General features: G+C 38.5%; 1 protein-coding gene across 3 annotated transcripts in view; it reads right to left on the reverse strand.

Moving 5' to 3' along the window:
- The window catches only part of KLF8 (Kruppel like factor 8), a 153211-nt gene that overhangs the window by 14529 nt on the left and 115736 nt on the right, over positions 1-22946 (reverse strand). For 2 of the 3 annotated variants that reach the window (XM_036270924.1, XM_036270925.1), the window contains exon 3: positions 1125-1689. In XM_036270924.1, the coding sequence (XP_036126817.1) occupies positions 1125-1689 (565 nt within the window). The remainder of the gene's footprint in view (positions 1-1124; positions 1690-22946) is intronic. The other variant, XM_036270926.1, reaches the window with a different exon arrangement.

Consider the following 22946-nt stretch of genomic DNA (forward strand, 5'->3'; position numbering starts at 1 on the left):
GGTGAGTGAAAAACTAAAATGGAGAGTGATAGATGCTAAATGAGGAGGAACACAGGGAAAATGGCAATATTTCAAAGAAGACTTTTACCTGCAGAAAAGAAAAAAAGTACAGTGTTAGGAAAGGCAAGAGCTAAGTTTGGCTAAATATGTAGGGCTAGAAACATTCTCAACGTGTCCGCCAAAGCACTCCTAATGGCATAGACAAATAAAAACACTCTCCTGGAAAATCCTATGCCTCAGTAAGCTTTAAACTATTTGGGGGGTTTGTGTTTTATCTTAAAATGTTATTCAAATATTACATTTTTCTCTTTAATAAAATCATATATTTAAAATATAAAACATTTTAAATTAATTACTCTCAAATAATATATAGGTTCCAGGAAGATACATAGTATTTCACTCAAGGATATGCATACCTCAGTTTGAGAAGCATGGGCTAAACAAAAGAGAGTAACTGTACATTATTAAGCCTTGAAAAGACATGACAAAAACAGCATGTATGAAAGATTATGCTTGAGGCTGTGTGCAAGGAAAATTGGTGGGGGTCAAAAGAGATAGGAGGCAGGACAACTCAAAAAGAGAATAGATGACAATGGCTAAGATCTGGAAACAGCACAAGTGTCCATCAGTAGATGAGTGGATAAAAAGCTGTGGAACATTTACACAATGGAATACCACTTGGTCATAAAAAAGAAGGATCTCTTATTCTCTGAGACAGCATGGATGGACTTGGAGATGATTATGCTAAGTGAAATAAGCCAGTCAGAGAAAGGCAAATATCACATGATCTCACTCACATGTGGAATCTAATGAACAAAATAAACCGATGAACAAAATAGGTCCAGACACATGAACGCATGGAATAGACTGACAGATCTCAGAGAGGAAGGGGGGTAGCGGAGATAGAAAAGATTAAATAAAGAATATATGTACGTATATATGCATAGCCCAAGGACACAGACAATAGTGTGTTGAAGGCCTGGGGTGGGGCAGGAGCTACGTGGAAGTGGGAAAATGGGAGAAAATGGGGTGGGGGCATCTCTAATACTGTTAACAGTGAAAAAATAAAAGAGAGAATAGATGGATGGAAGTAAAGCCCAGGAAAGGGGCACAATGATGCTCACCTGATCCAGCATTTTTGCCATCTCCTCCAATGAGTGGAACTGTAATGGCTGCAGGATTCCCATCTGCAGGCAAAGTAGTATACACCATGGGCAGCGATTGTACCACTACTGGGATGGTCTTCAGGCCACCCATTTTATTTGGCAGACTGACTGAGGGGATGGTGTGAATCACATGCAAGATCTGCTGGCCACCAGTGCCCTGAGAGGAGGCCAGAATAGAGCCTGGAGTCAGAACGGTAGGGATGTTTGCTAAAGTGCCTGTGTCAGATGTCAAAGTGGATACTACAGGAGTCTGGGGAGCAGGTTGTGGCTTGGGAGGACGTACTGGAGCTTGCAACATGCTGGCAGGCTGGAGAGGAGCCTTGGGCTTGTGAAGGGAGAGGTCTACTGGTTCCACCTGGGGCAGGCTGAAATCATTAGCCAGAAGTTCTTCTGGGGGCTCAATCTTGATGTCATTAAACAGTGCTGGGTTCTCCATGGGGTTGGCATCCAGAAGTGGTAGAGATGTCATATTACCTCTGTCTGCTGTCTTTGGGGGATCTCTGATCTGAACAGAGCCAGTGACCTAAAATAAATTAATAAAAAATGAGAGATGCAAAACAGTCAGTGCTAGTGCCCTGAAGAAGAGATATGCGAGCAATGAAAGGAAGAAATATATTCTCTTCTCATGGACAGAATATATAAGGAGATGAAAGAAATGCGGCAGGAGTACACTAAAGAGAAAAAAAGGAAGGGAAACTTTACTGAGCATCAGTACTAGGCACTGTATCAGGCAATTGATACAAATTGTTTTATTTAATCTTTACAATAATTCTGCAAGACTTATTAAAGTCAACACTTTCTAAGTATCCACTATAAATACTATGCTAAGCCCAGTGAGGGCATACATGAATAAGATATAGCCAAAAAGTGCATACTAATATACTACCCATAATGATAGTGATGTGAGTAGTTTATAAGTCATACCATAATAAGTGATGCAGCAGACATATAAGCAAGGTGTTTTAGAAAAAAAAAATGGAATGATTTATTTTGTCTAGCATCAGGGAAGGCTTCAACACTTCATTTTATATGGCTCTTAGAGAATTGATAAACGTTTTATAGGCAGAGAAGGGGTAAGAAAATTTAAGTGAGAGATAATAAAGACCTGAACTCAGAATGATGAGGGTCAAGGAGAATCAGTGTCCTTTTCTTCTGGTTTCATTTTAAAAGGCATCAAGCCTGGCTGGTGTAGCTCAGTGGTTGAGCACTGACCCATGCACCAATAGGTCGCCAGTTCAATTCTCGGTCAGGGCACATGCCCAGGTTGTGGGCCAAATTCCCAGTGAGGGGCACACAGGAGGTGGCCAAATTGATGTTCTCTCTCATCAGTGTTTCTCCCTCTCTCTTCCTCTCCCTTCCTCTCTCTCTAAAGTCAATAAAGAAAAAAAATTTTAATAAAAAAATAAAAATAAATAAAAGGCACCAAGAAGCAACCATGTGTCATCTATGTAATTTAATCAGACTGTCACCTGCTTTCTCCCTCTGCTGTGCTATACCCTTGGTTTTTCTGACAATCCCCCATCTCAACTCAGGCCTTGTTTGGGGTCCAAATACTGCTTTAATCTGCTTCTCTAAGATATGACTCCATGATTTGTGCCACTGCTTCACATACTTCTAAAGTACTCCATCTCTCATAGGTGCACATACTCCATCCTGGTAAGGGAGCAGTAGAATCCTGTTGGTGGTGGGGAGGAGGGAGGATAGGGAAAGGAAGTTGTCAAAATGGCTCTGTTAAAAATTCCTTGTCTTCTGAATCAATTGTTAATTTTTGCTTTTGTTGTCTTTGCCCTGCGAGACATATCCAAAAATACTGCTAAGACCAATGCCAGAAAGTTTATTGTCTATGTTTTCTTATAGGACTTTTATGGGTTCAGGTTCTACATTTAAATCTTTGATCCATTTTGAGTATATTTTTGTATTTTATGTAAGAAAGTAGTCTAATTTCATTTTCTGCATGTATCTAGTTTTACCAACACCATTTGTTGAAGAGACTGTCTTTACCCCAAAGTATGTTCTTGCCTCCATTGTCAAATATTAATTGACCATATAGACTTGGGTTTATTTCTTGGCTCTCTATTCTGTTCCATTGATCTAAGTGTCTGTTTTTATGCCAGTTCCTTCCTGTTGTAATTATACCCTTACAGTATAATTTACTATCAGGTAGCATGATAACTCCAACATTGTTCTTCTTTCTCGAGAATTCTATGGTTATTCAGGTCTTTTGGGGGTCCATGTAAGTTTTAGGATTATGTGTTCTAGCTCTGTGAAAAATGCCATTGGTATTTTGATAGGGATTGCTTTGAATCTGTAGATTACATTAGGTAGTATGGACATTTTAACATTATTTTTTTCCAATCCTTAAGTATGTTATATTCTTCTATTTTTTGTGTCTTCTTTTCTAAAATTATCTTTATTGTTGATAGTATTACAGATGTCCCACTTTTTATTTGTATCTTCTTCAATTTCCTTCTTCAATGTCTTAAAGTTTTCTGAATATAGATCTTTTACTCCCTTGGTTAAATTTATCCCTAGGTATTTTATTCTTTGTTATATAATTATAATAGTGGTTGTTTTTTTTAATTTCTATTTTTGGTAGTTCAGTATTAGTGTATTAATATACAACCAATTCCTGAATATTAATTTTCTATCCTCCTATTTACTGATATTTATTTATACGTTATAATAATTTTTGGTGGAATCTTTATGGTTCTCTCTATATAGTATCATATTATCTGCAAATAATGACAGTTTTACTTCTTCCTTTCCAATTTGGATGCATTTTATTTCTTTTTCTTGTATGATTGCTGAGGCTAGGACTTCCACTACTATGCTCAACAAACGTGGTGAAAGTATCAATCTTTGACTTGTTCCTGATCTTAAGGAAAACTCAGTTTTTCATCATTGATTATGATGTTACCTGTGATTTTGTCATATATGGCCTTTATTATGTTAAGGTATGTTCTATTTCTTTTTTGCTGAGAGTTTTTATCATGAATAAATGCTGGATTCTGTCAAGTGCTTTTTCTGCACCTATTGATATGATTATATGATTTTTACTCTTCATTTTTTATGTGTTGTATCATGTTAATTGATTTGCAGGTATTAAATCAAACTTTCATTCAAGGAATAAACCTCCCTTAATCATAGTGGTTGATCTTTTTAATGTATTTGATTTTACTAATATTCTGTTGATGATTTTTACATCTATGTTCATCAAGGATATTGGCTGGTAATTTTCTTTTTTGTAGTGTCTTGGTCTGGTTTTCGGTATCAGGGTAATGTTGGCTTTGTAAAATAAGTTTGGGAGATGTATCTCCTCTTCAACTTTTTAAAATAGTTTGGGGAGGATTATTATTAATTCTTCTTTGAATGTTTGGTAGAATTAATCTGTGAAGCCATCTGGTCCAGGACCTTTTGTTCTTTTTGGGAGTTTACTATTGATTAAATCTCTTTATTAATTGTGTATTCAGATTTTCTGTTTTCTTGATTCATTCGTAGAAGACTGCATGTTTCTAGAAATTTATCCACTTCTTCCAGGTTGTCCAATTTGTTGGCATATTATTGTTTATAGTATTTTCTCATAATCTTTGTATTTTTGTGGTTTCAGTTGTCAGTTCTCCTCTTTCATTTCTGACTTTATTTGTGTCTTCTCTCTTTCTTACTGTGTCTGGCTAAAGGTTTATCAAATTGTTTACCTTTTGAAAGAACTAGCTCTAGGTTTTTTAGTCTCTATTTTATTTATTTCCACTCTGATCAGTATTATTACTACCTTCTACTCTTTACTTTGTTCTTCTTTTTCTAGTTCCTGTAGGTATAAGGTCAGATTGCTTGAGATATTTCTTTTGTCTAGAGGTAGGCCTGTATTGCTTTGAATTTCCCCCCTAATATTGCTTTCGTTATGTCCACAAATTTTGGGGGTGTTGTGCTTTCATTTCCATTTGTCCCAAGGTATGTTTTGATTTCTTTACCTCTGTGCTATCCCATTCATTGTTTAGTAGCATGTTTTTAGCCTCCATGTGTTGGTTATTCTTGTAATTGATTTCTAGTGTCATAACATTGTGATCAGAGAAGATGCATGATATGGTTTTCATTTTCTTACATTTGAGACATGTTTTGTAGTCTATACTGGAAGTTATTTTAGGTGCACTTCAAAAGAATGTGTCTACTGTTTTGTGATAAACTTTTTAAGGTTAGTATTTCCGTGTTGCCTTTCTAACTGGATGATGTATCCAGTGACACCAAGGGGAATGTTAAAGTCCTCTACTATTATTGCAATACTTTCATTCCCCCTCTTCATGTCTATCAATATATGCTTTAATATTTAGGTACTCCCACATCAGGTGCATAGATGATTACTAGAGTTATACCCTCTTGTAAGACTGATCCCTTTATCATTATGTAATGCTCTTATTATTTTAGCCTTTGTTTTAAAGTCTATTTTGTCTGATATAAGTATTGTTACCCTAGCTTCATTTTAATTTCCATTTGCATGAAATATAATTTTTGATCCCTTTCTTTTTTTAATCCTTATTGTTGAGTATTACAAATGCCCCTGCTTTTTTCTCCCATTGCCCCCCCTCCACCCAGTTCCTGCCCTGCCCTAGGCCTTCACCACCCTATTGGCTTTGTCCATGAACAATGCATATATGCATATAAATTATTTGGTTAATCTCTTTCCATGCCCCCTCCCTCCTTCCCTCTGAGATTAATCAGTCTCTTCCATATTTCCATGCCTCTGGTTCTATTTTATTCATCAGTTTATTTTGTTCATTAGATTCCACATATAAGTGACATCACATATTTGTCTTTCTCTGACTGGCTTACTTTGTTTAACATAATCATCTCCAGTCCCTCTATGCAGGCTCAAAGGATAATAGATCCTTATTTTTTACAGCTGCATAGTATTCCATTGTGTAAATGTACAAAACTGCCATATGACCCAGTGATTCCACTTCTAGGAATATATCCTAAGAATCCGGAAACACCAACCAGAAAGTATATAAGCACCCCTATTTTCATAGCAGCACTATTTACAATAGCTACAATCTGGAAACAGCCCAAGTGCCTATCAGTAGATGAGTACATCACTTTACTTTCAATCACTGTGTGTCTTTGGATCTCAAATGAGTTTCTTGTATGCATCGTATGTACAGTTTCTGGTTTTTCATTCATTCAGCCATCCCATGTCTCTTGATTGGAGCATTTAATACATTTATATTTAAAGTAATTATTGATAGGTATATAGTTATTGCCATTTTATTAATAGTTTTCTGATTGTTTTTGTAACTCTTCTCTTTTTATTTCTTATTCTCTTGCTCTCTTCTATGTTAATGGATTTCTATAGTGCTATGGTTGGATTCTCTTCTCTTTATTTCTTTCATGTTTCATGGATTTTTGGTTTAAGGTTACCATGTACTTTATATATACCAAGCTATGTTTATAACCACCTATTTTAAGTTGATGGTTGCTTAAGTTCAAATAAATTCCGAAATCTACAATTTTTAGTCACCACCACCCTCAGTTTATGTTTTTGTCATTATTTTTACCTCTTTTGTTTGTGTGTTTGTGTATATACTTTAATTCACTGATGTAATTATATATGATCTTCCTACTTTGTCTGTTAACCTTTGTCCTATCTTTTAAATTAGTTGATAAAGTGCTTGCCTTTGTCAAAGAGATTTTTTCTGTCCTATATTTTCTTGTTTTTATTTTTGATATTTTATTTTCCCCTTAAAGATGTCCTTTTAACATTTCTGGTAATGCATATTCAGTGTTGATTAACTCCTTTAGCTTTTTATTGTCCTGGATCTCTCCTTCTATTTTAAATGATAGCCTTGCTAGATAGAATAATCGTGGTTGTAGGTCTTTGATGTTCATCACTTTGACTGTTTCTTTCCATTCCTTTCTATCCTGCAAAGTTTCTACTGAAAATGAGCTGAGAGTCTTATGGGAGCTCCTTTGTATATAACTATCTGCTTTTCTCTTGTTACTTTTAATATCCTCTCTTTGGGTGGGGTGGGAGCAGGAACAAGGGGATCAATGAGAAAAAAAGGGAGACATCTGTAATACTTTCATAAATAAATAATTCTCTTTGTCTTTAACTTTAGCTTTTGGCATTTTAATTATAATGTGACTTGGTTGGACCTGTTTGAGTTCATCTTGTTTGGGTCTCTGTGAACTTCCCAAATCTGTGTGTCTTTTTCCTTCAGCAAGTTAGGGAAGTTTTCAGCCATTATTTTTTCAAACATGTTCTCAATTCCTTGCTTTCTGTCTTATCCTTCTGGTACCCCTATGATGTGGTTGTTGTTATGCTTGATGTTGTCCCAGAGTTCCCTTAAACTATTTGAAAATTTTAAATTCTTTTTCCTTTTTGCTGTTCTAATTGGGTGTTTTCTGCTACCTCTCTTCCAGATTGCTGATTTGATTCTCTGTTTCATCTAATCTGATGACTTACTCTAGTGTATTCTTCATTTTAGCTATTATATATTTTTTCAGTTCTGATTAGTTCTTTTTAATGTTTTCTATCTTTTTAAGATCTCATTGAATTCATCCATTCTCCTAAGTTCATTGAGCATCCCTATGACCAGTGTTTAAGGTTCTTTATCTGTTAGATTGCTTGTCTCCATTTCATTTAGTTCTTTTGGTATAATTTTGTGCTGTTCTTTCATTTGGGACATGTTTCTTTGTCTCCTCATTGGCTGACACTCTGTGCTTCTGTTTTTTCAAGAGTAGTCTTACATAGAAGATGTCCTGTGGGGTCTAGTGGCACACCTGAGCCAAGTGCTCCTGGGGTGTCCCTTGTTGGTTTGTGTATGCCCTCCTGTTGCAGTTGGGCTTCAATGCTGCTGCCATGTCAGTGGGCTGGGTTGATCCTCAGGCTGACTGGCTATGAGGACTGGCCTTGACTACAGTGGAAGAGCCGTTGTGTGGGGACAGACCCCGTGGAGTATGAACTGCTTTAGCAAGTTTCTGGTGCCAGCCAAGGCTACCCTTCATGTGTATTGGTTGTGGACCTGGTTGGGAGGGGCTCTGGTGAATTCTGAGGCCTGCCACCAGGTGTGTTGTATTTGTATCCTCTTAGAAGGAGCTCTGGTGAAGCCCAAGTTAAGCTGCCACTTGTGCCTAGCTTGGTGCCACTTAGTAGATGCTACAAAGTGATCTGCAGTCAGCTGCCACTTGTGCTGGGCATTGAGGCACTTAGGATAGGCTATGCTGTGAACTGGGGCCACCCACCATTTGTGCCAAGCTGTGGCTGCTTAGTTGGAGTTATGTTATGGGCCAAGACCAGGCATTGCTTATGCCAGGCTTGGGGCTACCTGTTGGGATTTACAATGCAAGTGAAGGTTGGTCACCACTTGTGCTGGGCTTGGGGCCCCTTGGCAGGAGCTACAATGTATGTTGAGGGTAGCTGCTGCCTATGCGAGGTTTCTGGACTTTTGAGAGTGTCTGTAGTATGTTACAAGGGCGGCCTCCACTTCTGTAGGGTTTGTGGACCTTTGAGTCTTCAGCACAAGCCAAGGGTGGCCACTATGTGTTTTGCAGACCTTTGAGAGAGTCTGCAGCTCAAGCAAAGAACAACTGGTGGTTGTGTGGGGCTTAAGGATCTTTGAGAGAGTCTGAAGTGCAAGGTTACAGCAGACACCACTCATGTGAGGTTTGTGGATTTTGAAAAAGTCTGCAGTGTAAGCTGAGGTAGGATGCTTCGGTAGAGCAGCCACTAGAAGAGGCTTGGGCTAGGTAAGCTACTCGAGTTGGCATGATCTCAGGGAATCAACAGGGTGGGAAGAATGGTGTTATCAAGGTTAATGGAGAGCACAGGTTTTGCATCCACCTGTGCTGGGCCAGCTGGGTGGGTGAAAGGAGAGCTCAACAAAGGAACAATTACACCTACCTGCTAACACTTTAGTCCCATGAGAAAGTTGCCCCAATTCCCACCTCCCCTGTCCTTATCTTAAAGTTACTCAGTTTACTTCCTCCCCATATATCCCTGGTGCATTTCAATCTGTTTCCCTGGCCCTGAAGCTTAAAGTGAGTGAGTTTGTGAAAGAGTAAGTTTGTGAGCAAGTGAGTGAGTGCAGGCCCTGTAGGAGCAAGACTTCCATCTCTCCCACTCCTTTATCCCTCTCTAATGCAATCCTCAATGATTTTCACAGCCAGATGTTATGGGAACTCCTCATCCTGGCACCGGTGCCCTGGGCTGGGGAGCCCAGTGGAGGCTGGGACTTTTCGTTCCTCAGAGGGAACCACCACAATGAAGATATCCCTCCCGTTTCTTAATTGCCACACCTGCCTGGTCCACATCTCTGCCCCTCCTACCAGTCTGAACATGGCTTCTTTATATCCTTCATTATAGAAATTCTGTTCAGCTATTCTTCAGGTGGTTCTCAGTAATGGTTGTTTTATTATTTAATTGTAATTTTGATGTAATCATGGGAGAAAGTGACCTCAGAATTTACCTCCTCTGCCATCTTGACTCTGGCTTAATAATAACTTCTTAAAAGTATATCATCACATATTTCCTTCTGTACTTGCACCGGTTATTACTTCTAAGTGAATTCAGCCTGTATCAAGGATTTTCTGGCTTATGAATGCTGAATTCTACAAGCGAGCTTCCTTATCAAAACAGACTATGCTCAAAAGTAGTTCTTAAGGGTGACCTTAATCTTTCTTGCTTTGTAGCATGGAGACAGAATAAGCATCCCATATCTACACATTACTATAGCAAATAATTTTTGTGTGCCCTGAGAATCCTCTTTTTAATATGGTCAAAATAATTTTAATAAGAATTCTGATATACAGTCTAATTTCTTCCATACTTTGAATATAACTATCCCTACATTGTTGTTGTTTTTCAATACAATATCTGCCTTACCCTTCTCCTTGTACATAGTATAATTTACTTAAAGGTTCTAAAGAAGACAATGTAATAAGTGAGTGAGTTTTCAGCCCTAGATTTTTTGTGATTATTTTTTGTCTTTCTTTTTTTAAATTACAGTTTACATTCAATATTATTCTGCATTAGTTTCAGATGTACAGCAAAGTTTTGAGAAAATCATGTACTTTACAGAGTGGTCCCCCAGCCACCTCAAGAATCAGCCTGGCCCCTCACATATCTATTGTGATATTATTGACTATATTCCCTGAGCTGCAACCTACATTTCTGTGGCTATTCTGTAACTACCAATCTGTATAGCTTAATCCCTTCACCTTTTTTACCAAGCCCCACAATTTCCCTCCCGTCTGACAGCCATCAGTCTGTTCTCTGTATTTATGAGTCTGTTTCTATTTTGTTTGTTTATTTTGTTCATTAGATTCCAAATACAAGTGAAATCGTATGTTATTTGTCTTTTTCTGACTAACTTATTTCACTTACCATAATCTCCAGGTCCATCAACGCTATCACAAAAAGTAAGATTTCCTTCATCTTTATGGCCACATAGTATTCCATTGTGTAAATGTACCTCAGCTTTTTAATCCACTCATCTACTGATGGGCACTTGGTCTGTTTCCAAATCTTTGCTGTTGTAAATAATCCTAAAATAAACATAGGGGTGCATATATTCTTTAGAATTTGTGTTTTGGGTTTCTTCAAATGTATTCCCAACAGTACAATCACTGGATCAAAGGCAATTCCATTTTTAATATTTTGAAGAAGCTCCACACTGTTTTCCATAGTGGTGCACCAATCTGCATTCCCTCCAATAGTGTACTAGGGTTCCCTTTTCTCCACATTCATGCCAACACTTGTTGTTTGTTGATTTATTGATGATAGTCATTCTGACAGGTCTGAGATGATATCTCATTGTGGGTTTGATTTGCATTTCTCTGATGATTAATGATGTTGAGCAACTTTTCATATATCTGTTGGCCATCTATATGTCTTCCTTGGTGAAGAATCTATTCAGATACTCTGCCCATATAACAGAAATTTATTTTTTTACAGTTCTGGAAGTTGGAAGTATAAGATCAAGGTGCCAGCAGGGTTGGTTTCTCCTGAGGCTTCTCTTCTTGGTTTGTTCTGCCAATTTTTAATTGGATTTAAAAAATAAATTTTGGATATTCACCCCTCATCAGACGTACCATTGGCAAATATCTTTTCCCATTCAGTAGGTTGGCTTTTCCTTTTGTTGATGGTTTCCTTTTCCGTGAAACAACTTTTAATTTGATGTAGACCCGTTTGTTTATTTTTCCTTTGTTTCCCTTGCCTGAGGAGATATATATCTTTTTTAAAAAGTATTGCCATGAGTAATACTGAGATTTTACTGCCTAGGTTTTTCTTCTAGGAGTTTTTGGCTTCAAGTCTCACATTTAAGTCTTTAATCCATTTTGAGATTATTCTTGTATATGGTGTAAGAAGGTTGTCTAGTTTCATTTTTTGCATGTATCTGTCCAGTTTTCCAAGTATTATTTACTGAATAGACTGTCTTTACCCCATTGTACGTTCTTGCCTCCTTAGTCAAATATTAAGTAATCATATAAGCATGGGTTTATTTATAGGCTCTCTGCTCTATTTCATTGATCTAGATGTCTGCTTTTCTGCCAGTACCATGCTGTTTTTGTTTTTGAAAAATTTTATGAGTTTATTTGAGCCAAAATGATGACAATGGCCAGGGAGCAAAATCTCAAATGTTTTAGTGACATACTGTTTGAATTACTAAGGCCTTGAAGTATTGTTTGATATTAGTAGTGTGATACTTCCAACTTTGTTCTTCTTTCTCAAACTGATGAGGCTACTCAAGGTCTTTTGTGGTTCCATATATATTTTTGGGATATGTGTTCTAGTTATGTGAAATATGTCATTGGTATCTTGATAGGAATTGTGTTGATTCTGTAGACAGCTTTGGTAATATAGACATTTTAATGATATTAATTCTTCCTACCTATGATTATGATATACATTTCCACTTATTTGCAAATTCTTCCATTTCTTTCTTCAGTATTTTATCATTTTCTGAGCACAGGTCCCTTTCCTCCTTGGTTAAATTTATTCCTAGGTACCTTACTTTTTGATGCAATTGTAAATGGGATTGTATTCTTAGTTTCTCTTTCTGATAGTTCATTATTGGTATATAAAACTGCCACCAATTTTTAAATATTAATTTTGTATTCTGCTACTTTATTGAATTTATTTATCAGCTCTACTAGATTGTGTGTGTGTGTGCGTGTGTGGAATCTAGAGTTTTCTATATACGGTATCATGTCATCTGTGAATAATGACAGTTTTACTTCTCCCTTTCCAATTTGGATGCCTTTTATTTCTTTTTCTTGTCTGACTGCTGTGGCTAGTACATCCTGTGCTATGTTGAATAAGAGTGGTGAAAGTGCACATCTGTGTCTTGCTTCTGGTCTTAAGAAAAATGCTTTTGGTTTCTGCCTATTGAGCACGATGTTAGCTGTGGGTTTGTCATATATGGCCTTTACTACATTGAGGTATGATCCCTCTATTCTGAATATACTCAGTTTTTATCGTAATTGGGTGCTGGATTTTGTCAAATGCCTTTTCTGTGTCTATTCATATGATTTTTATCCCTCATTTTGTTTATGTGGTATATCACATTAATTGATTTGCAGATAATGTACCAACCTTGCATCCCAGAAATAAATCCCACTTTATCATGGTACATGATCTTTGCTTTATATTTCTGGATTTGGTTTGCTAATATTTTGTTGATGATTTTTACATTTATGTTCATCAGGGATATTGGCCTATAATTTTCTTTCTTTGCACTGTCTGTATCTGGTTTGGAAATCAAGATAATGCTAGCCTCAGAAAAAGAGTTTGGAAGTCTTACTTCTTCTTGAAATTTCTGGAATATTTTGAGAAAGATAGATGTTAATTCTTCTTTGAATATTTGTTAAAATTCACCGGTGAAATCAACTGATCCAGGACTTAGTTTGCTGGGAGTGTGTGTGTGTGTGTGTGTGTGTGTGTGTGTGTGTTTAAATTACTGCTTCAATTTCATTAGTTGTAATTGGTCTTTCAGATTTTATGTTTCTTGATTCAGTTTTAGAAGACTGTATGTTAGGAATTTATCCATTTCCTCCATACTGTACAATTTGTTGGCATATACTTGTTGTCTGTAATATTTTCTTAATATCCTTTGTATTTCTGTGGTGTTGTTTGTTACTTCTCCCTTTTTGTTTCTGATTTTATTTATTTGAGTCTTCTCAGATTCTCGATGAGTCTAGTTCTATGGGTCTAGATAAACAAGGTCTATTGATCTTGTTTATCTTTTAAAGAAACAGCTCTAGGTTTAATTGAACTTTTGTATTGTTTTTCTTCTGTCTGTATGTCATTTGTTTCCACTTTGATCTTTATTATCGCCTTCCTTCTACTCTGGGCCTTTTTGTTGTCTTTCTTCTAGTTTCTTTAGTTGTAAGGTTAGATTGTTTATTTGACATTTTTCTTGTTTCTTGAGGTAGACTTGCATTGCTATGAATTTCCCCCTTAGGATTCCTTTACTATGTCCCATAACTTGTTGTGTTCTCATTTTCATTTGTCTTAAGGTATACCTTTTTATTACTTCCTTAATCTTATTGTTAGCCCATTCATTGTTTAGTAATATGTTATTATTTAGCCTCTGTGTGTTTGTGTGTTTTTCAGGTTTTTTTCTTGTAATTAATTTCTAGTTCCATACCATTGTGGTCAGAGAAGATGCCTGATATGATTTCAATCTTCTTGAATTTATTAAGACTTGATTCATGTCCCCACATGTGGTCTATCCTAGAGAATGTTCCATGTGCACTTAAATAAAGCATGTATAATCTGATGCTTTGAGGTGGAATGCTCTCAAAATATCTATTAAATTCCTCTAGTCTAGTTTGTCATTCAAGGCTGCTGTTTCCTTGTTGATTTTTTGTCTGCAAGCTCTACCCATTGATGTCAATGGGGTATGAAAAATTCCCTAGTATGACAGTATTACTATTGATCTCTCCCTTTATGTCCATTAAGATTTGTTTTATATATTTAGGTGTTATCATGTTGTGTGCATGTATGTTTACAAGAATAATATCTTCTTCTTGTATTATGTAATGTCCTTCTTTGTCTCTTATTATAGCTTTTGTTTTGAAGTCTATTTTGTCTGATGTAAGTATTGCTACCTCAACTTTTTTTTTTGCTTCTATTTGAATGAAATATATTTTCCCTTCCTTTACTTACAGTCTGTGAGTATCCTCCTTTCTGAGGTCAGCTACCCTAAATCTTTGGATTGGAGCAATTAATCCATTTACATGTAATTATTTATAGGTACATATTTGTTGCCATTTTATTCTGTTTGTCTATATTCCACATTTTTTTTCTTTCTTCTTCTTAAAGAACCCCCTTCAACATTTCTTGTAATACTTGTTTGGTGATAATATAATCCTTTAGCTTGTTTTCCCTCTGAGATGCTCTTTATTTTTCCTTCAATTTCAAATGATAGCCTTGTTGGGTAGAATAGTCTTGGTTGTAGGTCCTTACTTTTCATGACTTTGAACATTTCATGCCAATCCATTCTGACTTGAAGTGTTTCTGTTGAAAAATCAGCTGAAAGCCTTATGGAGCTCCCTTATAGGTAACTATCTTTCTCTTACTACACTTAAGATTCACTTTGTAACCTTAACCAGTTTAATTATGATGTGTTTTTGTGTGGACCTCTTTGTATTAATCTTGATTGGGCCCCTGTGTGGTTCTTGGACAGGTGATTATTTTAAAAGAATTCTTGATAAGTCTATTAGTGAATATCCAAGATGGTGGCAATTAAGTGGAAGCTACATGGATCTTCTCCCAGAACCAAACTAAAATATTGGAAAATCATCATGAATAACCAACTGAAGACTATCTGGAGAGAATCCTATAACCGAGGACATAAAGAAGAAGCCACATTGAGAAGCACTAGAGGGCTGTCTGAGCTCCCACAGGCAGCAGCTGAAGTTCTGGAAGGATATCTCAGCTGTGGGTGGTTCTCCCTGAGAAATCTGGGGTCAAAACCTCAAGCTGGTCTCCCAAGTCCAGAGTAACAGAACATGGAAAGGTGTGCACATAAAATCTTGCTGTGCAAAGCACTGGGAGTTCTGTCCAGCAGGGAGAGACAGCTAGAAACACAGGCACCCTCTTAAAGAGCCATCACACTAAATTTCATTTGCAGCCACTCACCTTGGGCTCCAGCAGAGGAAGAGCAGAGTGGACTAGAGATACATGAAGAGAGTCAGGGGTTGGTGACTCTAGGGAGAGAGCTGAGAAGACAGCTGCCAGGATCCCTGTGCTGAGGCATTCCCCCATGCTGCAGAAGCCAACTTTCTCAGGCAGAACTTTTCCATCAATGTAGCTTTAGCCTCAGGGTAAGCAATTGCCCCACCAACTGGAAACCATCTCAGCCCACCTGTGGAGTTTATGCCCTGCTGAGGGCTACACCCTGAAGCTCACTAAGTGACTGAGACTAATAGTCTTCAGGCAGAAGCTAATCTCTAGGTGCTTTGAATCCTTGTCTGATCTGCTCCTAAGCCCAGAGCTATAAAAACACACCTTGGTACACAGTTCGGTCTTTTCCATATGCACTTAGCCCAAGCAGAGGGAGCCACAAGCTGTGGATTTCTTATAGCTCCACATGGTGTACTCAGAGCCAGTCACAAACAGTGTCTGATACTGGCCTGCACCAGAGACCTTCCAAAGAGGCCAAAAACAAATAAACCCACTGGCCAGTTTCAGACAACTACAGACCGGGATCCAATAAGCTTCACAAGCAATATATCCACAGGGAGATATTGGCAGGATCCAAACCCTGCTGAGGCAATTTCTGCTTCATGTGATAAACACCTGCACAACAGCCTGCATGCTGTGTTGGGTGTTGAGCCTCACTGTCAGCAAGCCTGAGGATCGAGCCCATGCACAAATGGTCCAATAGCAATCACAACTCAATTACAACAGGAGGGCCCACACAACATTCACAAGGGACATTATTAGAGCACCCATGTCTGGTGATCATGGCGAATGTGCCACCAGGTACCACAGGTCACCAACTATATAAGACCACCTTACCAAGACTGGGAGTTGTAGCAGATCTATCTAATACATAGAAAGAAACCCAAACAGGCAGCCAAAATGAGGTGCCAAAGAAACAAGCCACAGATGAAAGAACAAGGGGTCTCCAGAAGAAGATTCTAAATGAAGTGGAGATAAGCAATTTATCACATATAGACCTCACAGTAATGATCATAAGTATGCTCAACAGCAAGAAAAAAAAAAAAAAAGACATTGAAAAATAATCAGTCAGAAACAAAGAATGACATAAAGACTACACTGGAAGGAATAAACAGCATATTAGAGGAAGCAGAGGATCAGATCAGTGATTTAGAAGATAATGGTTTAAAAATCACTCAGTCAGAGAACCAAAAAGAAAAAGCAATTTAAGAATAGGAGGACAGTGCCTGGCTGGTGTAACTCAGTGGATGGAGTGTCATCCCATGGAATGAGAGGTCCCGGTGTGATTCCAGGTTAGGGTACATGCCTCGGTTGCAGGCTTGATCCCCAGTAGGGGGGCATGCAAGAGGCAGCATATCAATGTTTCTCTCTCACAGTAATGTTTCTATCTCTCTCCCTTCCTCTCTCTCTAAAAAAATCAATAAAAACATATTTTAAAAAGAACAGGAGGACAGTTTAAAGGGGCGATGGGAGAAAATGAAATGAACAATATCTGCATCATAGGAGTAACAGAAGGAGAAGAAAGTGAACAAGGGATAGAGAGCCTATTAGAAGAAATAATGACAGAAAACTTCCCTAACTTGGTAAATGAAAAAAGTCATACAAGTTCAGGAAGCACAGAGAGTCCCAAGCAAGAAGAACCCAAAGAGGCCCAACCAAGACACATCATAATTAAAATGGCAAAAATTAAAGACAAAGAGAGAATCTTAAAGGCAACAACAGAAAAACAATCGGTTACCTACAAAGGAACTCCCATAAGGATATCAGCTGATTTCTCAACACAAACACTGCAGGCCACGAGGGAATGGCAGGAAATATTCAAGGTAATAAAAAGCAAGGATCTGAAATCAAGACTACTCTATCCAACAAGGCTATCATTAAAAATAGAAGGTGAAATAAACAGCTTCTCAGCCAAAAAAAAAAAAAAAAACAGCCAAAAGGTGTTTATTACCACCAAACCAGAATTGCAAGGAATGTTAAAGGGACTGCTGTAATGAGAAGAGAGAGAGAAGGAAACATAGGCAAAAAGAATAAAAATGAAGGAATATGGCGGTGGGCAGAACCTGAGGGAGGGTGGGTGTGTGAGAGAGTGAGCAAGTGTGTGAGAGAGTGTGAGTGGATATGAAGGTGGACAACCAAACCTGAGCAATGCAGAGACACGGAGCAGAAGGTTCCTGTGCTGTGGACGAGAGCAGCAAGCTACTTCGGTAAGCTGCCCCTCAGGGCTCTTCTCCCTGTGCTGCGAGGAGGTCCCACCATTTTGGAAGATCCTGGGTCTTCCCTGGGAGGAGGCAGTGGGAGCAGCTAGGGTCCAGCAACCTGATACCAACAGCACACTGGGCACCATTGGACCAGTGGACACTCTGTGTCAACACAGACTGGTGCACATTAGCAGAGCTCTCAAGGTGATGGTCTCGAAAGCCGCAGACAGCCCTCCATAGTAGTAGCCAAATCAGAGTCCAGATATACCCCCAGCAAGAGAGGCTGAGGAGCAGACATCCATCCCCAAGCAACAGAAGCACAGACCACCAGCTGAGACCCATCTCCAAAAACTACAACAAAAGCTGAGCAGCAGTTGAGCCCCGCAGGGCAGCAGCACTCCCCAGCCGCCAGCGGCAGGACCTGGGGCTCCACAGAGGCCTGTGCAGTCCAGTAGCTCACATGAGTAGTGGGAAGCCAGAGCCCCACAGAGACTGGTGCGATCCAGCTGCCTGCCCATGGGACCTGCAGGGTGCAGGGGCACCAGAGAGGCCTGTGGGACCCAGCAGGGACTGTGCAATCCAGTTATCTGTGGGACCTGAGGGATACTGAAGCACTGGAAAGGCCTGTGCTACCAAACAGAGACAGTGCGATGAGGTACCCCCCAGGACCTGTGGGGTGCTAGAACACCAGAGAGTCCTGTGGGACCCAGCGGGACTGTACTATCCAATTACCCTTGAGTCCTGTGGGATGCTGAAGCACCAGAGAGGTCTGCGCAATCCAACAGGGACTGTGCCATCCAGTTACCCACAGGACTTGTGAGGTGCTGACACATCAGAGAGGCCTGTGCAGCCCAGCAGCCCATAATATAGGCATACAGCCGGGTCCCCAAAGGGACTGTGCGATCCAGTTACCTGCAGGACCTTCAGGGTGCTGGGGCACCAGGAATGCCTGTGAAACCCAGCTATGCACAAGATAGGCGTAGAGGATATGAAAATGGAGGCTGAGTCAATAGAATCTACACAAACAACCTCCCAGGACCAAACGGGAATTACAACAAAAATGAAGAGAAATCCTTGGAAAAAAGCAATATAACAGCAGCACAACACAACCATATAACCAGGGACACTGGTAGGATCTGCGGAGGCTATAGAGGGTGGTAGGATGGGAGCCCACAGACAGCAGCACTCTTAGCTGTGAGCAGCACCCTTGTGGAATAAAGACCAAGCCCTCTCCACAGTGCAGAGAGCCAGAACAGAGCGCTAAAATAGCCACAGCCACTTACCTGGGGGCTACGGCAGAGGGAGGGCAGACTGGGCTGGAACTCTGTGAGGACACCCAAGATTTGGAGGACACACAGAGTTTTGCTGACTTGTGGCCACAAAAGACTGTGGTAAGTGTGCTCCTTCCCCAAGCTGTGGAAAAAAGCATCAGCCCCCTCCCCCAGAGATTGAGCCTTTCCCAGGTGAGGCAAAGAAATGCAAATAGAGGCTCATTAATAACCAGCATCTATCCCACCCTCTGGAAATCCTCTTATACAGAACACCAAGGCTATATTCCAAGGCACAGAGTAACTGAGACTACAACACACCAGAAAAAAGCTAGAGGATAACTGAGCCTTTCCTGGGCTTGGAAATCTACCCAGGAAAGTAAGACTTGACAGTGGTGTTTAACGTGGGCACACACATGCACATCCAAACCCAGCAGAGGAAGCCACAAACAGCAGTGCACCAACACCTACAGGGAAAATTTGGCAGGCTCCAAAACACATTGAGATGGCCAAAATGGTGAAACAAAGGAAAAAATCCCAAATGAAAGAACAAGAGAACTCTATTGAAGATGAAATCAAAGAAATACAGCTAAGCAAATTATCAGAGGTAGACTTCAGAGCCATGATCTTGAGGAAGCTCAACAGCATGAGTAAGGACATCAGCACCATGAGTAAAGATATAGAAATATTGAAAAACAACCAAGTAGAAATGAAGTATGACATAGCAGAAATTACGAGCACATTGGAAGGGCCAACCAGCAGAATAGAGGAAGCTGAGGACCGGATCAGTGAATTAGAAGACAGGGTAGGAAAAAAAATCAACCAATCAGAAAACCAAAAGGAAATAAACACTGAAAAAACAAAATGACAGCTTAAGAGAACTGTGGAACAATTGGAAACGTAATAACATTCGCATCATAGGAGTCCCCAAAGAGGAAGCAAATGGGCAAGGGTTAGAGAATATAATTGAAGAAATAATGACAGAAAACTTCCCTAACTTGGTGAAGGAAGAAAGCATTCAAGTTCAAGAAGCACAGAGAGCCCCAAGTAAGAAGAACCCAAACAGGCCCACACCAAGACACATAGGAATTAAAATCCGAAAAATTAAAGACAAAGAGAGAATCCTAAATGCAGCAAGAGATAAGCAACAGCTTACCTACAAAGGAAACCCCATAAGGATCTCACCTGACTTATCAACAGAAACACTACAGGCCAGAAGGGAGTGGCATAAAGTAATCAAGGTCATGAAAAACAAGGATCTGAATCCAAGACTACTCTACCCAGCAAGGCTATCACTGAAAATACAAGGTCAAAAAAAGAGCTTTCGAGGGAAAAAAAAAAAAAAAAAAGGCTAAGGGAATATATTAACACCAAACCAGCACTGCAAGGTATGCTGAAAGGAATGCTGTAATTAATAGAAGAAATAGGAAGAAAAATGGAACCACACTAAACAAAAATGGCAATAAATAAGTACATATCAATTATCACCTTAAAAGTGAATGGTTTGAAGGTTCCGATAAAAAAGACAAAGAGTAGCTGACTAATTAAGAAAGCATGACTCACATATATGTTGTTTCCAAGAAACCCATCTCACAACAAAATATTCACATAGGTTGAAAGTGAAGGGATGGAAAACAATCTTTCAAGCAAATGGAAAGAATTAAAAAAGCTGGGGTAGCAATACTCATATCTGATAAAATAGATTTCAAAATGAAGGCCATAACTAGAGACAAAGAAGGCCATTACATAATACTGAAAGGATCTATCCAACAGGAACATATAACCTTGGTAAACATATATGCATCCAATATAGGAGCACCAAAATGTATTAAAAATCTTCTGGAGGACTTCATAGGAGAAATCATCAGCAATACAATCATAGCAGGGAACTTCAATATCCCGCTGACATCACTGGATAGATCTTCTAGAAAAAAAATTACCAAGGAAACACAGACTCTAAATGAAGCACTAGATCAAATGGATTTAATAGATATCTACAGAGAATTAACCCCAAAACCGCAAAATTCCCATTCTTCTCAAGTGCACATGGGACAATCTCAAAGATAGACCACATGTTAGGGCACAAACTAAGTCTCTACAAGTTCAAGAATACTAAAATTATATCAAGCATCTTCTCAGATCACAATGGCATGCAACTAGAAATAAACTGCAACAAGAACATGCAAAGACATTTGAAAACATGGAGGCTAAATAGCACGTTACTGAACAATGAATGGGTTACCATGGATACCAAGGAAGAAATTAAAAACTTTCTGGAAGCCAATGAAAATGAACACACAACAACACAAATTCTATGGGATGCAGTGAAAGCAGTTCTGAGATGGAAGTTCATAGCACTACAGGCCTACCTGAAGAAGCAAGAAATATTTCTAATAGATTATCTAACCCAACAAATTAAAGAACAAGAAAGCAAAGAGAAAGAAAACCCCAGAGCAAGTAGAAGAAAGGAAATAGTAAAGATCAGAGCAGAAATAAATGTCATGGGGACCAAAAAAAAAAAACACAATTAAACAAATCAATGAAAATGAAACAAAGAGCTGGTTCTTTGTAAAGATAAAAAAGATTGATGCACCCTTAGCTAGACTCACCAAGAAACAAAGCGAAAGAACCCAAATACACAAGGTCAGAAATGAAAGAGGAGAAATAATAACTGACACCACACAAATAAAAAGAATGGCTAACAGATATTATGAACAATTATACGGCAACAAATACTATAATATAAGTGAAATGGACAAATTCCTGGAAACACAAAGTCTCCCAAAACTGAACTGGGAAGAGATAGAAAACTTGAACAGAACAATAACAACAAAAGAAATTAAAGATGTAATCAAGACTCTCCCAGCAAACAAAATCCCAGGCCTGGACGGCTGCTCAGGGAAATTATAACATTTAAAGAAGAACTAATACCCATTCTCCTCAAACTATTCCAAAAAATTCAAGAAGAAGGAAGACTTCCAAACTCGTTTTATAAGGCCAACATAATTCTAATTCTAAAACCAGTAAAAGACACTACAAAGAAAGAAAACTACAGACCAATATCCTGATGAACATAGATGCCCAAATCCTGAACAAAATACTAGCAAATTGAATCCAGCAATACATCAAAAAAATTATTCACCATGACCTACAGGGATTCATCCCAGGGATGCAAGGCTGGTACAATATTCGCAAATCAATAAATGTGATACACCACATAAAGATAATGAAGAATAAAAATTTTATGATCATATCAATAGATGCTGAAAAAGCATGCGACAAAATCCAGCATCCATTTCTGATAAAAACGCTCAGCAATCTGGGAATAGAGGGATCATATCGCAACATAATAAAGGCCATATATGAAAGACCTACAGCCAACATCATACTCAATGGGCAAAAATTAAAAGCATTTCCCTTAAGAACAGGAACAAGAGTAGGATGCCCACTTTTGCCATTCTTATTTAACATGGTACTGGAAGTCTTAGCCACAGCAATCAGACAGGAAGAAAAAATAAAAGGGATCCAAACTGGAAAGGAGGAAGTGAAACTGTCATTATTTGCAGATGACATGATACTATGCATAAAAAAAACCAAAAGTTCCATCAAAAATTTACTAGACTTAATAAATGAGTTTGGCAAAGTAGCAGGATACAAAATTAACGTCAAGAAATTGATGGCATTCTTATACACCAATGATGAACTCACAGAAAGAGAAACTGAAAAAACAATCCCATTTACCATCGCGACAAAAAAATTAAAGATACTTAGGAATAAACTTGACCAACGAAATAAAGGACCTATTCGCAGAAAACTACAGGTCATTGAAAAAAGAAATAGAGGAAGATATAAAAAAGTGGAAGCACATACCTTGTTCATGGATTGGAAGAATTAACATCATTAAAATGTCCATACTACTCAAATCAATCTATAGATTCAATGCAATCCCCACCAAAATGCCAACGCCATACTTCACAGAATTAGAACACATACTTCAAAAGTTCACATGGAAACAAAAAAGACCTCGAATAGCCACAGCAATCTTGAAAAAGAAGAACAAAGTTGGAGGGTTCACATTACCAGATTTCTGGTTATACTACAAAGCCACTGTAATCAAAACAGCCTGGTACTA

The sequence above is a fragment of the Molossus molossus genome, unplaced genomic scaffold (genome assembly GCF_014108415.1).
Source record: "Molossus molossus isolate mMolMol1 unplaced genomic scaffold, mMolMol1.p scaffold_m16_p_2, whole genome shotgun sequence".
Lineage (NCBI taxonomy): Eukaryota > Metazoa > Chordata > Mammalia > Chiroptera > Molossidae > Molossus > Molossus molossus.